We start from the raw sequence: 16,221 nt of genomic DNA on the forward strand, positions 1-16,221 counted from the left end.
GAAAAAAAGAAACTACCATAAGCCAGGCATGGTGGCGCACACCTTTAGTCCCAGCACTTGGGAGGCAGAGGCAGGTGGATCTCTCTGAGTTTGAGGACAGCCTGGTCTACAGAGTGAGTCCAGGCAGCCTGAGCTACACAGAGAAACCCTTGTCTTGAAAAACCAAAAAAGAAAAAAACAAAAAAGAGGAAACCACCATGATGACAATGTGAAACTGCATCCAAAACAACTTCAGAGCCGGGCGTGTGGTGCACGCCTATAATCCCAGCTCTCAGAAAGACAAGAGGCAGGCAGATCTCTGTGAAGGAAGGAAGGAATACTGACTTTAGGAAGTTCTGGAGCTAAGGATGTAGCTCAGTTAGGAGAGAGCGTGCCTACAACACAAAGGGCCTAGGTTCAATCCCCAGCACTGCACAGATCAGGTATGGTGGCACACACCCTACCCTATCGCTCAGCAGGCAGAGGCAACAGGTTCAAGGCTATCCTTGAATTGGAGGCCAGCCTGGGCTGCATGAGACCCTATCTCAAAGAAACATTTTTTTTTTTCACTAAGTTTTAAAGAGTCTGTGTGCATCCAGGCCTTTCAGGACAATATGACCCACACTGAGGACAAGCATGACTTTCCTTCTCAAGTACCATGGTCCACAAGGCAGGATTGCTGGAACAGCAAGATGACAGCAGCTAGAGGCACAGATTCACTAGGTGTCTTTTGCAAAAAAAACGACAAGGCTCACCAGTCTCCCTGGCAATACGCGCATTCTACACACTGTGCCCCAGGGAGTCCACACCCTAGGGTTCTCCTGTTATCTTGAAAAGCAAAGGAAATAAACAATGGCTACATAAAGAGTCATCTATGGTAGCATAAATTTTATAATACCACATAATTACAGCATCTTCCTAATAACTAAGAACAGGCTAGCATTCCTTCTAACAAATAAGCTAGTGGCTTTCAATGCTAAAATACAGCATAATTGTCGAAATGTAGCAGCGGGCTGAGGAAACAGCTTCTCCATCGTGTACAAGGCCTTAGGTCCAAGCCCCAGTATTTAAAGGGGAGTAGAGTATGAGAAACGGATAGATATATGTCAAAGGGTACAAACTTTCTTCTTCTTCCTCCTCTTCCTCTTCCTTTTTGAGACAGGGTCTCACTATGTAGCTCTGGCTAGCCTGGAGCTCACTAGGTAAACTAGGCTTCCTGGAACTCACAGGCATGCCCCTGCATCAGCCTCCCAAGTGTCAGGATTACAGACATGAACCACCATGCCCAACTAAAACAATTTTTTGTTTGTTTGTTTGTTTGTTTGTTTGTTTGTTTGAGACAAGGTCTTGCTATGTATACTTCTGGTTATCCTGGAACTCACAATATAGACCAGGTTGGAGTTGAACTCACAGAGATCTGCCTGCCTCTGCCCCCTGAGTGCTGGCATTAAAGGCTACACAGAGAAAGCCTGTCTCAAAAAAACCAAAGGGGAAAAAAGAAAAAGAAAAAGCTTTTACCAACTGATCCATATTGCCAACTCCCTAAAAAACGTTATCTTAATTTGCCTCCTGTTTTGATACTACCATTAAGGCAAGAACAATGACACTGAGCTGACACATAAAAGTGACCTTTGGGCTCTGTCCTGAGGGTTAACATTTGCTTACGCATTTGCTGACAGACTTTACATGCATAGTTGTAGAGGGTTGTGTTTACCACGTACCGTACACATAGCCAACGCATGCCTGCTCCACTGCGGAGTAAGGGATCTGCGCATCTGCCAGGGCCTTCTGGCCTGTAAAGACAAACGGAACTCATCAAAAAGCACTTGACAAAGTGGCTTCAGGTGAGTGAAAGCCCAGTTTAGAGTTTCCTCAGATTCCATTTACTTCTTTATCAGCTGTTTAGTCCAAATGACAGAGTGGCCACTAAATCATCTTAGATCAGACTTTCCTTCCTCTAGGCCACTACGTCACTTTTCCACAGCTTCCTTTTCATCACAGGTGGCGGCCACCGTGCCCATTTTATGTGATACAGGGGTGCTGAACTCAGAGTGTCATGGAATCGAAGCCAGTGCCTTCTCGACTGAGCTACATCCCAGTGCCTAACCAAAAAGCCTTTAAGCTGCTCTTCTGTTTGCTTTTTATTTGGGTTTTTCGTTGCTATAGTCACAGTTCTTTTAGGCAGAGTATGGCATGTAAATCACTATGTAGCCCAGGCTGGCACTGAAATGGCAATCCTGCCTCAGCCTCCCAGGGAGTGCATGTGTGTGCCGCCACACACAGCTCTTAAATCTCCTTGATAGCACAGTCCTTGTCTCTTTCATATCCACAGCTGCATTACACATCTGGAAGCAAAATGGGAAAGGGTGTCATTGCTGGAGACAGAGAATTATTGCACACTCCTTTAATCCCAGCACTTGGAAGTCAGAGGCAGGTGGATCGCTGTGAGCTCAATCAAGGTCAGCTTGGGCTACAGAGTGGATTCCAGGGCAGCCAGAGCTACAAGACTAGAGACCCTGTCTCAAAAAGCAAAACAAAAAATGGATGTGCCATTTCATAAAGCTAAGATCAGTTGACCATCCTGTCTATGGAACAAGAGATGGAGCTCTGGAAGATGGGTATAACTAGGATGTGCCATGCCCTGGATTTGAACCCCAGTATCTCATAAACCAGGTATGGCTACATATTCCTGTAGTCCTAGTATGCAGGGACGTGAAGGCAAAAGAACCAAAAGTTTAGGGCTATGCTCAGCTACATAGATAGTTTCAGGCCAACCTTGGATAAAAAAAAATTTGTTTTAATTTAAAAAAGAACAGTCTTGCCAGGCATGGTGGTTACACGCCTTTAATCCCAGCACTTGGGAGGCAGAGGCAGGCAGAACGCTGTGAGTTGGAGGCCAGCCTGGTCTACAAAGCAAGTCCAGGACAGCCAAGGCTAACCCAGAGAAACCCTGTCTCGAAAAAACAAAACAAAACAAAACAAAAAAAGATCCTCCTGCCTTTGCCTTCCAAGTGCTGGGATTAAAGGCTTGTGCGTGCACACCTTTAATCCCAGAGCTTGGGAGGGAGAGGCAGGCGGATCTCTGTGAGTTCGAGGCCAGCCTGGGCTACAGAGCAAGTTCCAGGTCAGCCAGGGCTACACAGAGAAACAGTACCTCAAAACACACACACACACACACACACACACACACACACACACACTGAAAAAAAAGAAATGGAGAGAGGAAAAAGCGTCATACAAGCATTCAATTTCACCTCGAATGTGAGCATCCTTTCCCGGGGAGCACACACTAGCATCAGGTTATCCACGTCATGGCTGTGATGGTTTGACTGAGAACGGCCCCCAAAGGCTCATGAGTGTGAACGCTTAGTTCCAGCTAGTAGACTGTTTAGGAAGGATTTGGATATGGGCATGTCAGAGGTGTGTCACTAGAGGTTAACTCTCTCCCTGTGCATCAGCATGTAAGCCCTCAGCTACTGCTCCAGCGCCTGCCTGCCTGCTGCCAAGCTCCCCACTACGGTGGTAATGGACTCACCCTCGGAAACTGTAAGCAGGCCCCCCAGTTAAGTGTTTTCTTTTATAAAGTGCCCTGGTCATGATGTCTCTTCATAGATACAGAACAGTAACCAAGACAACGACCACGCTTTTCTTTCTTTTCTTTCCCAAGTTGCTTTACCATCTGTCCTACTTGCCTTCCGTTGCTGTGATAAAATACTATGATCAAAAGCAGTTTATGGAAGGGAGTTTATTTGGCTTGCAGCCCACTTCACAGTCTGCACTGAGGGAAGTTGGGGCAGGAACGATGGGGGACCACCACTGGCTGGCTCCCTTTCTGTCTTGGTCACAGGCTCATGCTTGGCCAGCTTTCTTACACAACCCAGGACTGCTTGCACAAGGGCTGCTGTCACTGGTGTCACCATAGTGGCCCGGGCCTCCCTACATCCATTCACAGTTAATCCCCCACAGACACGGGCCAACGTGACCTGCAAGAATCCCTCAATTGAGACCCCTTATTCAGATGACAATTAAAGCTAAGTAGGACACTATCTCAGTGCACAGCTCAACAACACATGAAAATACATCATGCTGTCAGCACTAGCTATTTAGCTGCTAAAAATGCCATGGCTCTTCCTTCTCTTCCCACTGCACCCACGGACAAGCTCCATGGGAGTTCTTCCCCACAACTGTGTTTCTTTTTGTGCATGCAAGGCTGCTCCACTCCTGGAACAAGCGAAGACCACACAATAAGCTTTTTTTTTTTTTTTTTGTTTTTCGAGACAGGGTTTCTCTGTGTAGCCATAGGCTGTCCTGGACTCACTTTGGAGACCAGGCTGGCCTCGAACTCACAGTGATCCACCTGCCCGGCCACAATAAGCTTTAAGTGTTCAAAAATATAATTTTCCCCATTACCTGCTTCCTTTGCCAAATCAGGATAATCTCGTGAATTTTCACCTCCAGGCTTCATGAACTAGAATACAGAAAAGGGCGATAAATAGAATCAGGTACAGAGAGTTTTGTTTGTTTGTTTTTTAATAACAGTATCACAAAATATATTCAGTTATTCATTCAAACAAAAACACTGTACTGGACTAAGGAGATGGCTGAATTGGTAGAGTAATCAGGCATAGTGACCGAGGCCTGTAATCCTTGCTACACACAAAGTTCTGGGTCAGTCTGGGATATAAGATACCATCCCAGGAAAAACAAAAAACAAACAAACAAACAAAAACAGTGCCAACAAGTGAAAGGTTTCCTGTTCAAATCTGGCAGCATAGGTTCAAATCTTAGGCCGGGCAGTGGTGGTACATGCTTTTAATCCCAGCACTCGGGAGGCAGAGGCAGGCGGATCACTGTAAGTTTGAGGCCAGCCTGGTCTACAAAGTGAGTCCAGGACAGCCAGGGCTATTACACAGAGAAACCCTGTCTCAAGAAGAAAGAAAAAAAAAAAAAAAAGAATCCACCATGGAAGAAGAGAATTAACTGAGTTCCAAAAGTTGTTCTCTGACCTTCACACAGGGTATGCAGCATCATAGGGTCTTCCCGCCACACACACACACACACACACACACACACACACACACACACACCTGAGCACCTGCCATGTTCCTTTACTCTGAACATAAAACCATGCAGTCCTTACCCTTAGGGAGCTTCGAATCTAATACAAAATAGGAAATAACACTAGCATCCCAAGTACAGAGTAATATGGGAAAGACAGCCGCCAATTTAGGAGACAATATAAGAAAGGCTTCCCAGGAAGCCATCTTTCTCTCCACCACTCCCATCCCTCAACCCAAGATAGGGTTTTCCCTGTGTAGCCTTGGCTGTCCTGGACTCACTCTGTAGACCAGGCTGGCCTCGAACTCATAGAGATCCGGCTGCCTCTGCCTCCCCCAGTGCTGGGATTACAGGCGTGCGCCACTGCGACCCGCTGGGAGCCACCTTTTTTTCCACTTACTTATTTTGTGTGCCCAGTCAGAGGATAACTTGGAAGAAGTGGTTCTCGCCTCCACCATACAAATGCTGGGGATCTAACTCAGGTCATCAGTGTGGTGCCAAGCACCCAGTGAGCCATCTCACAGGCTGCACATTTCTATTACTCCTGTTAATATCTGGCTTAACAAGAGACAGATTCATATCTAAGCCTTGTTCATATCTTCATTTTAATCTTCAGTTTTACATTGTTTTGATTGAAGTCTATGAGATAAATCTGATCTGACACGTATATGCAATTAGAAAAATAAGTATTTATGCTGGGCGTGGTGGTGCACACCCTTAATCCCAGCACTCAGGAGGCAGAGGCAGGTGGATCGCTGTGAGTTTGAGGCCAGCCTGGTCTACAAAGCAAATCCAGGATAGCAAGGGCTACACAGAGAAACCTTGTCTCAAAAAAAGAAAATAAAAGAAAAATAAGCATTTAAGTTTTCTTTTCTTTTTTAAATTCTCATGTCTGTGTGTGCTGGGCAGGCCTTGATGATGTATGCATGCCTTTGATCCCAGTACTCAGGACATAGAGAAGGGGCAGGCAGAGCTCTGTGAGTTCTAGGCCAGCCAGGTCTACATAGCAAGTTTCAGGCTAGCCAAGTCTACACAGTGAGGGCTTGTCTCAAAAACAAATAAGCCAAACAAACAAAACAACAACAATAAAAACAGGGCCTTGGTATGTAATGATTCTGCCAATGAACCACACCCCTTGCCATGGACGTTTCTTTTTAATATTAAGTAAAACTTAAGAAGTAAAAAATTATTTTAAGATCAATTGTTATGTGGACTTTGAAATTATAGCAATGAACTCTTCTTCATAAAAAAAATTAAAGTCATCTACTGTTATATAGCAAGTAGGAGACCAGCCTATATACTACATTAGATCCTGTCTCAAAGCAAATTAAAATTAAAAATTATTAATTCTTGCCAGGTGTGGTGGTGCACGCCTTTAACCCCAGAACTCAGGAGCATAGGCAGGCAGAACTTCTGTGAGTTCAAAGGCAGTCTGGTCTACATAACCAGCTCTAGGAAACAGGGGCTATGTGGAGAGACTTTGTCTCAAAAAACAAACAAAAAAATTAATAAGTCTATAAATTATACATCTCTTCCAAATTTTGATATTATGCAATTTCCCAACTTCACCTTTGTTAATGTCACTACTTACCTCATTAACAATATTTTCTTATTTTGGTGAGAGCACATCAAACAGACACAAGATTCCTAGTTTTTTTCCTAGAAACTTGAATTTTGTCATTGGTGATAACCACAGCTAGATGATTGTTTCCCTTTATTTGCTAGGTTTTTTGTTTTGGTTTGGTTTGGTTTGGTTTTGGTTTTTCGAGGCAAGGTTTCTCTGTGTAACCTTGGCTGTCTTGGACTCACTTTGGAGACCAGGCTGGCCTCGAATTCACAGCGATCCACCAGCCTCTGCCTCCCGAGTGCTGGGATTAAAGGTGTGTGCCACCACGCCTGGCTATTTGCTAGTTTTTAGGAAAAAAATAGGTTCAACTAATGTCCTACAAAGATTTGCTTTTAAGTATCAAAGAACCTCCTTATGGAGATGGCTTCAAATGAGGCAAACAAGGCACTGGGAAAAATGTCCTCGTTTCTACCACAGACAGAATTCTGCCTAAAAAGGGGCAAGCTTGGATGCAGACAAAGTTGATGGCCACACTCTGCCAAGACAGGGTAAGCAAGTCCTCAATGGTTTCTGCCTCACAAATATGTCTGTCAGATATATTGGGCCAGAAGGTTGAAGATGCCCCAATATTATAGAGAGTTTTGGGTGACTATTCAGGTACAAACTGTCTCTGTCATCTTCTCATTTGGAAAGCTGCTAACCTGCACTTCCGGCATACTCAGGTAATCAAGTTTATTCCTTCTCAAGTCTCTGGTGGGGTTGAAGACCAGGTAGCTCAGTTTTACAATGAAGCTTAGTTGTTTAGGGGTTAAGATGTTTTTAGTCTAGATAGATGTTTTAAGTTGATAATGACAAGATGTGATGGAGACTGATTTATACTCAGATTTTTAGATGCACCAAGATAGGAAAGATGTCTTCTTCAAGGCTGTCAAATACAAATAGCCAAAACACTAAGAATGTAACATTTATATAATTCCTGATTGTGCCATGGTTCTTCTTGCTATAGGTAGTTTATTGTATATATGTGCAATAATATAAATGTATATGTAAAAAACAAAAAAACGGTTAAAAAAAAAAAAAAGCCGGGCAGTGATAGTGCACGTCTTTAATCCCAGCACTTGGGAGACAGAGGCAGGCAGATCTCCACGAATTCGAAGCCAGCCTGGTCTACAGAGCAAGTTCTAGGACAGCCAAGGCTACACAGCGAAACCCTGTCTCAAAAAAAAACAAACAAACAAACAAAAAAATGTGTCCCATCATACATTTAAATTCATATGGGGCTCTATTACATGCAAGCAGCTAGAGTAGACTCCCTTCCCTGGACACTCAGGTACTTCACCTCAAAAGTAAGAATGAGAACTTTATCATCATAAATTTTGTTTAAAGTTTTCCTTAATGTTTTAAATTTCAGAGTGCTGCAACATTTTTCTAATCCTTATATTGTAGCTCACAATGGCCTGAAACTTATTATAAGATATTTGGTTTAGTGTTAAGTCTTGTGAAAATTAAAACATCCATTAAATGTTTTTTTTAAAGATTTATTTATTTTATGTTTATAAATGTTCAATCTGCATGTACACCTGCATGCCAGAAGTAGGCATCAGATCACATTTATAATGGTTGTGAGCCACCACATGTGGTTCCTGGGAATTGAACTCAGGACTTCTGGAAGAGCAGACAGAGCTCTTAACCACTGGGCCAGCTCTCCACACACACACACACACACACCCTTTAAATGTTTAAGAGCAAAAATAAATTAGATATTTCTTTTTTAAAAGTTTGCTTTTAAGATATAAACATATGTATTAGGCACATGTAATGAGACTCTAACTATTAACTACATTACAGCTACTATCAGGTTTAAAGGTCAAATGGTGGGGCTGGGGAAGTGGCTCAGCCGGTAAACTGCTTGTCTTGCTCAAGGACCTTGAGAACATACGTTAAAAAAAAAAATTTTAAAAAAAGAGCTGGGCGTGGTGGCGTCCGCCTTTAATCCCAGCACTCGGGAGGTAGAGGCAGGTGGATCGCTGTGAGTTCGAGGCCAGACTGGTCTACAAAGTGAGTCCAGGATGGCCAAGGCTACACAGAGAAACCCTGTCTCAAAAAAACCAAAAAAAAAAAAAAAAAAAGAAAGAAAAAAGAGCCCAGTGTGGTCACATATTCACCATTCCAGCCCTGGGGTGCGCAGAGACGGGGCACAGGGGCTCACTGCCTAGCCTACTTTGTGAGTCAGAGACAAGGGAGAGACACAAAAACGAGGAGGCAGACAGGCTCCGGAAGAGCAGAACCTGAGGTTGTCCTCTAGCCTTTCACACACGTACACGTACAAAATTCAAGCCGTCCTATCCTTGGTCACTGAGAGCTCTGTCAAGTGGGCACCCACGTCATGCTATAATCCAAAGGAGCTCTGATGTCATCACAACTAATCATAACAACACTCTCCAGACTTATCTTTATCGTTTCTTACCTCCCCTAGGTTTGGTAATTTCTCCACCCAACCAATTCTCTATGTAGAAAAGGATATTTTAGGGGTTGAGGGCCTTGGAGCCTGGAGGCATAACTCAATTGGTAGACTAGCTAGCACGCATGAAGCCTTGGGCTCCACCTCCAGCATCACATAAATAGGACGTGATAGCACACATCTGTGACCTGGATATTCAGGAAGTAGAGGCAGGAGGGTTATTAGTTCAAAGTTATCACCAGCTTCATAGTGAGTTTGAGGCCTGAATGGTATTAAATAAGGCCTTCGCTCTGGAAAAAATAAAGGTATTTCAGGACCTCAGTTTTTACATCAAGAATACCACTGATTTGGTTACTATTTCTACACCTCTTTGTTTGACAAGAGCTAGGGGGGAAATACATATATATGTGTGTGTGTGTGTGTGTGTGTGTGTGTGTGTGTGTGTGTGTGTGTGTGTGTGTGTGTGTGTGTGTGTGTGTGTGTGTGTGTGTGTGTGTATTGTTTGTTTATCAAGACAGGGTTTCTCTCTGTAGCCCTGGCTGTCCTGGACTCTCTTTGTAGACCATGCTGGCCTCGAACTTACAGAGATCCACCTGCCTCTGCCTCCTTGAGTGCTGGGATTAAAAGTGTGTGCTACTGCACCCAACTGGACTATTTTTAAAAGATTAAAAAAAAAAACCCTCATATACTCCCACTAATGCTCCTCACTCAACTTTAGCATTTCAATATGTTTTATTAGTTGGTTTGTTTGTTCATTTGTCGGGCGTTTTTTTTGAGGCTGCGGCTCTCATGTAGCTCAGGCTGGTTTCAGACTTCCTATCTTCAAAGCTTAAGATCCTGTCTCAGTGTTGCAGCATTTTCCTGTCATGCTCAAGACAGCAGGCTTGACCCCACAGGACTGACAACAAATTTAAAACTAACAAAACGTTTGAACAGAGCTGGCAAGATGGTTCAGCAGGTAAAGGTTGGTTGTCACACCAGCCTCGTGACCTGGGTTCCCCATCACCCACAAAAAGACAGAAGGAAGGACAAAGTCAATTCCACAACGTTGTCATCTGAGCTCAACGTGCTCACCATTGCATGTACACACACACACAAACACGCACGCACGCACACACGACACAATAACATTAATCTTTTTTAAGTTTAAAGGAAGCTTTCTGAGCAGGAACAAAGCTTATAATCTACTAAATTTCACCGCAAGACAATGCCATAGCAAGCTGACTTTTCCTTGAGACCATTTCAAATAATTCCTCCAACCCCAGACAGGAAGGTGGTTACATTTGGGTGTGTCTTCTAAGAGCAAAGCTAGGATGAGCCACATGGAGAATCTCAATTCATTCCTTATTTTTGGTAGATGGGTTTTGTCTGGTTTTGAGGTGATTCTGTCACCACCTGCAGAGTGACAGGATTATTGGAGTGAGCCAGCAAACCTGCCTCCTACTGCTTTTAATCTTCCAGATGTTTCTGGCATCTCTTCTGTACTTTCTGCTCCGATGCACACTGTTCCTCACTGCTTTAATGATATTTGGGGGGAAACAAAAGATAAGTTCATGTTTTCAATCTTCCATGTCTAACTAAAAAGTCCAAATTATCCATTTTTCTCTTTCTTCTTCTTCTTTGTTTGTTTATGTGGGTTTAAAAAAATCTACCTAGGAAGCAGAGGCAGGCAGATCTCTGTGAGTCTGAGGCCAGCTTGGTCTACAGACTGAGTTCCAGAACAACCAAGGCTACATAATGAAATCTTATCTGGAAAAATCAATATAAACAAATAAACATTTATCTTTAGTTTGTTAATGTGTAAGTGTGTGCATATATGTGCAAGGGACACACTCAGCTGTAGAACACATGGGGAGGTCAGAGGACTTAAGAGTGAGCAACTCACGCACTATGTGAGGACCATGGACCAAACTCAGGTCATCAAGCCTGACGGAATGCTCTTTCACCCACTGACAATTTTGCCTCCCCTTGGTCTTTGGTTAAGATAAGGTCTTACGTAACCCAGGCTGGCTCTGAACTTGCTGTGTAAAGTTGAGGATAACCTTGAACATCTGATTCTCCTGTCTCTGTCCTCTGAGTGCTGGAACTACACGTGCACACCACCATGGCTGGTGAATATATGCTTAAATGCTAAAACCATCTTTTATTCCTTTTCTCTTCTCCTAAGGAATATTAATCCATCTGTCACCTCAACCTACTGACTGGGAAAAAATTAGACATACCTTATTTTTCTCAGAAACTCTGCTTTTTCTATACAGGTTGAATAAACAGACATGAATGGGAGGCAGTTCAGAATGGAACAACTACTGGCATGCTGTGGTGCTCCAGTTCCAGCAATGAGGAAGTTTGAGTGGCCGGATCAGAAGTTTAAAGCCAGCCAGGGCCATGTAAGACACTGTTTTTAAAAGTCTAGAATATATTTTTGAAAGTTTTACTACCCACCTGTATCAGAAGCTCACCCTCCAAGGAACAGTGGGATGTTCTCTACGCTTTGTACCGTATTAGTCAATTTTTCTATTTACAGTTTTGAATGAATTATATGCTCACAGCCTGCTACTAAAACAATATTAAGGTTTGGGTTTTTTTTTTTTCCTACAGAAAAAAATTCTTCACACTAACTCTTTCATGAAGTATATCCATCTAAGATCGCTCAACGAACATTCGTTGTTTTGGGGTACTATGGACTATCATCCTGGGAGATACAGCAGTGAATAATTGTGTGATTATTAGCTTCCACTAAGATGTCATAATTCTGCACAAAGATAAACAACTCTTGTCTATGGCCCGTCAGTTCAAATGTCCCCCTTCGTTGTGCCACTCTTGTTTCTCTCTCTCTTTTTTAAGATTTATTTATTTATTATGTATACAGTGTTCTGCCTGCACACCTGCACACCAGATCACATAGATGCTTGTGAGCCACCATGTGGTTGCTGGGAACTGAACTCTGGACCTTTGGAAGAACAGCCAGTGCTCTTATCCTCTGAGCCATCTCTCCAGGCCCACTCTTGTTTCTCTTAACTTGACTTTGGGGCAGAGCGACGGTTGTGTAAAGAAGGCCTGAATACAATGTTTTGACAAGAAGCATGACACATTGGACACTTTTCTCTGATGGATTTGTTATGATGATATATAGTAGATATAATTCATTCACTAAAACTGAGACACTTAAGCCGAGTCAGGCTTGCCACAAGTTCAAGCTGAGCCTGGGATACATGGTAAGGTCCATGCTAGACAGGGCTGTAGTACGAGACCCTGACTCAACAGAACAGATAAAAATGCCATGTATAAGCCGGGTGTGGTGGCGCACGCCTTTAATCCTAGCACTTGGGAGGCAGAGGCAGGTGGATCACTGTGAGTTTGAGGCCAGCGTGGTCGGCAAAAGGGGTCCAGGATGGCCAAGGCTATCTGTCTCGAAAAAAAAAAAAAGTATATAATATGGCACATAGTAAATGCACAAACAGACACACATATAAATGGAGGTGCTTGCAAAAAATACTGGACTTGGATATTGGACCTATAGCAATACATTAGGAGAATACAGACATTTAAACAAAGATTTTCAGTGCATCAAAGTAAGTTAGAGCTAAGTTCAAGGCTCTGAGGGAAAGCCAAGATAATCAAGGGTTTTTAGAAGAGAAGATCTGAAGAGGACAAAGAAGTTAGCCAGGAAAAGTCAGCTGATCCCGAGTAGTGCCACAAGATGCAAAGCATCAGAAGATTAAAATAGAAGCTACAGGTATACTGGGCACTGAGGAGGCTTGCGGCAGCGTCTGTTCGCCTTAGACCCAGAGAAACAGTAACATGGTCAGAGGATCAAGGACAGCTGTATCTGCGTCAATATGAGCATCGCTTGTTTCTGCCACAGGTACACCTGTGCTATCTGACAAGGGCACTTATAACCACTACAGAGCTGGTGGCATTCACGATCTCCTCTTCCTTCTGTCAGACAGCCAGGCCTCTGTCCAAGCTCCAAACGTTTTTTGTTGATTTTTCGTTTGCTTTTGTTTTATGAAACAAGGTCTTGCTACATAGTTCTCTATGACCTCAAACTCGCAGCAATTCTCCTGGCTGCGACTCCTAATGCTCACACTACAGACGTGTGCCACCCAGCCAGCCTATCTCAGCATTTAGAATCCAAGAAATGTGAGGTATGGGTTATGTTGGGGGGGCTCCTTCACAGACTAAATAGCGAGAAAGGGGAAACAAGAAAGCGAGAAAAAAATTGGGAGTTGCCTCTCTGGAGGGAAGAGGTGCAGCGCAGACTGTGACCGTGCCCCCTGTCACGCTTCCCTGTCACCTCCGGGCTGCCGGGCATCACAGAGGGAGACCTCCCACGCCTCATAGCTCTGTTTACCTTAGTCATGCCAACGCCGACTACGAACACGCGACGCAGGCGCGGAGACTTCAACGCGGCAGAAGGCATAGCTCTGGCAGCGGACGGGGAGACTTCTGCAGCGGACACCGTTTCCCACAAACTGATACCTGTTCTGAACCCGAGTCCTTTCAAGTCCGGATATCCCCGCCCCCGACGTCGGAGGCGGGGCCGCGGCGTCGGGGGCGGGGCCGAGTTACGGGGACCCGACGGGAAGAGAGCCTGTAGAGCGTCTGCGCATGCGCGAGGCCCTAGTGGTCGCCAGGGTACCTTTTCCTTCGTGGTACCTTTTCACCAACTGATCTAGATGCAGGCATCAGTTTCCGTTCTTCCTCCCTTTACACTGATAGAGAGACGGGGAGAGAGAAGACCTGAAATGGAAGGGCTGGCCACAGAGGAAACCCAGAAGCTTGAGGAGATTCTTTGGAGTGTTAGAAACGTTCTGTATCTGTTAGGGTAGTTACAAGAGTCAGTGTGCAAGCTAAAGCTCTATGTACACTAATAAAGCCAGAATTCTTTTTTTTTTTTCCGGTTTTTCAAGATAGGGTTTCTCTGTGCAGCCTTGGCTGTCTTGGACTTGCTATGTAGATAAGGCGATCCTCTTTCGTCTGCCTCCCAAGTGCTGGGTTTAAAGGCATGTGCCCCCAGCACAGTTTATAAAGTCAGAATTCTATATGTGGATAAAATGTTTCTAAAAGTTAAGTCAGAGTAGGGCTTAGTGGCTCACGCCTTTAATCCCATCACTCGAGAGGCAGAGGCAGGCAGATCTCTGAGTTTGAGGCCAGCCTGGCCTACAGAGTGAGTTCCAAGACATCGGAAGCTGAAGAGCCCTAGCTAATGTGGCTCCATCTTGAGCCTGTCCCTAGGTTCACTCCTGTTGCTGGAAAATCACACGCTGTTTCAGGAAGGAACCAACCTAGGCTAAAACCAACCAAGTACCTAATGTCCCCAGATGTTATAGATAGATTGCTTAAGCATTTCTCAATCCTGTAACTACAAAGCACTCGGGAGGCAGAGGCAGGCGGATCGCTGTGAGTTCGAGGCCAGCCTGGTCTACAAAGTGAGTCCAGGATGGCCAAGGCTACACAGAGAAACCCTGTCTCGAAAAACCAAAAAAAAAAAAAAAAAGCATTTCTCAGTAAGGTTCAACCAATCCCCTATCTTTGCTAAATGTCCACCAATCCTGTAACTACAAACTGGAAACTCCTTTTCCTTGCTGTAACCACAATAAAAAACCCTGCCTTCAACAGTTCCGGATTCTCGATACTGGTCTGCCGCTTCAGAGAGATTCGAGGGCCCTCAAGCTCGACTTTGAATAAAGGCTTCTTGCTTTTGCATACAACTCCAGACTCCTGGTGGTCTTTGGGGATCTAGTGATCTGGGCATAACGGGGGCTACAGAGAAACTCTGTCTTGCAAACAGCACCAACAGCAGCAACAAAAGAACAACAAGTAAAACAAAACAAAAATTCAGCATAGCAATGAGCTCTTGTAACCCACTCAGGAGGTGGATCTCTGAATTTTTAGCAGGCCCTCAGACATTAGCACAACTGACACCATGGTAGAGGGATCCTTCTAACCTTAAAAACCCAGCATATAGGCCCCAACACCTGGCAAAAATGGTACAAAGACCTAATCCATAATAGAAGTTAGAACAGAAAAGTCCCTAATTGTGCTAACCTTTTTTTGTTTGTTTGTTTGTTTCCATAGCTCTGCTTCTTGCTAATTGTTCTTGCTAACTGAAGTGTGCCAACCAGGATGTGAGTTTTGTGCATAAAAGACAGAATTTGACTGTATAGACTGTGTGTGTTCATGTGTATAACATTTCTGAAGTTCTCTCTCTCTCTCTCTCTCTCTCTCTCTCTCTCTCTCTCTCTCTCTCTCTTTCTCTGAGACAGGGTTTCTCTGTGCTCTGTAGCCTTGGCTATCCTGAAATTGGCTCTGTAGTTCATGTTGGACTCATAGAGATCCACCTGCTCTGCCTCCCAAGTGCTGATATTAAAGCCATGTGCCACCACCACCCAGCTCTGAGATGCTTCCTAACCCTCAGGACCTGTGTATTAAGAGCCCCTCATAGATCTTTGTGGAAGAAAGCATCATTTAGCTAGAGGAACACTCTCTAGGATGCCTCTTGTAATTGTTTTCAGACTGCTAGAACTTAAGGATGAATGTTTGGAACTGGAGAGAAGGCTCAGTGGCCAAGAGCACCTGCTACGCACACAGGGGACCTGGGTTTTATTCCTAGCACCCACATGGACACTCACAACCAGAAGTCCAATTCTACCCAGAAGTCTAGTTCTATTGTATCTGATGCCCTCTTCTGACCTCCATGGGAACTGGGCACGCATGTGGTACATATATGTACATGCAACCAAAACACTCACACACATAAAATACAATAATCCTTAATGGTGGGTATTTGCAAACTCCATTTGGCTACCAGAGGAGGGTAGCTGAGAAGCAAGCAGGGCAACGGGGGAACGTGTTGCAGGGGCGCTGGAGAGCATCCAGGAGGAGACAGAGAAAGATAGCTGGAAGGAAACATCAGAGACTAACCCTCGAGTTCTGACGTTGAATACCAAGCATGCTCAGTAAGGACGGAACCCACTGTTGTGTGTGTGTGGGGGGGGGCTCCCTATAAGTGTCACAGTTAACAGGGAAACACTCTGTGTGAGGGAAGAGGTAAAACCCAACTTAGTCCTGGCTCAAATTTCTGGAGTCTGACACTAGGCCAGTTTATTCTAGACATATTTAAGTACAATACAATTTGGGAGGAGGGAAGTCT

The 16,221-nt window shown here is 44.3% G+C and overlaps 1 protein-coding gene across 1 annotated transcript in view; it reads right to left on the reverse strand.

Annotated features, from left to right (window-relative positions):
- Scp2 (sterol carrier protein 2) overlaps positions 1-13,586 on the reverse strand; it is an 80,192-nt gene extending 66,606 nt beyond the window's left edge. Inside the window, exons 1-3 of the mRNA XM_051170924.1 lie at positions 13,420-13,586; positions 4,390-4,447; positions 1,701-1,772 (exon numbers count right to left, since the gene is read on the reverse strand). Coding sequence (XP_051026881.1) covers positions 1,701-1,772; positions 4,390-4,447; positions 13,420-13,488 — 199 coding nt within the window. The 5' untranslated portion in view covers positions 13,489-13,586. The remainder of the gene's footprint in view (positions 1-1,700; positions 1,773-4,389; positions 4,448-13,419) is intronic.
- Positions 13,587-16,221: the final 2,635 nt, after the last annotated feature.

This window comes from Acomys russatus, chromosome 29 (assembly GCF_903995435.1).
Source record: "Acomys russatus chromosome 29, mAcoRus1.1, whole genome shotgun sequence".
Lineage (NCBI taxonomy): Eukaryota > Metazoa > Chordata > Mammalia > Rodentia > Muridae > Acomys > Acomys russatus.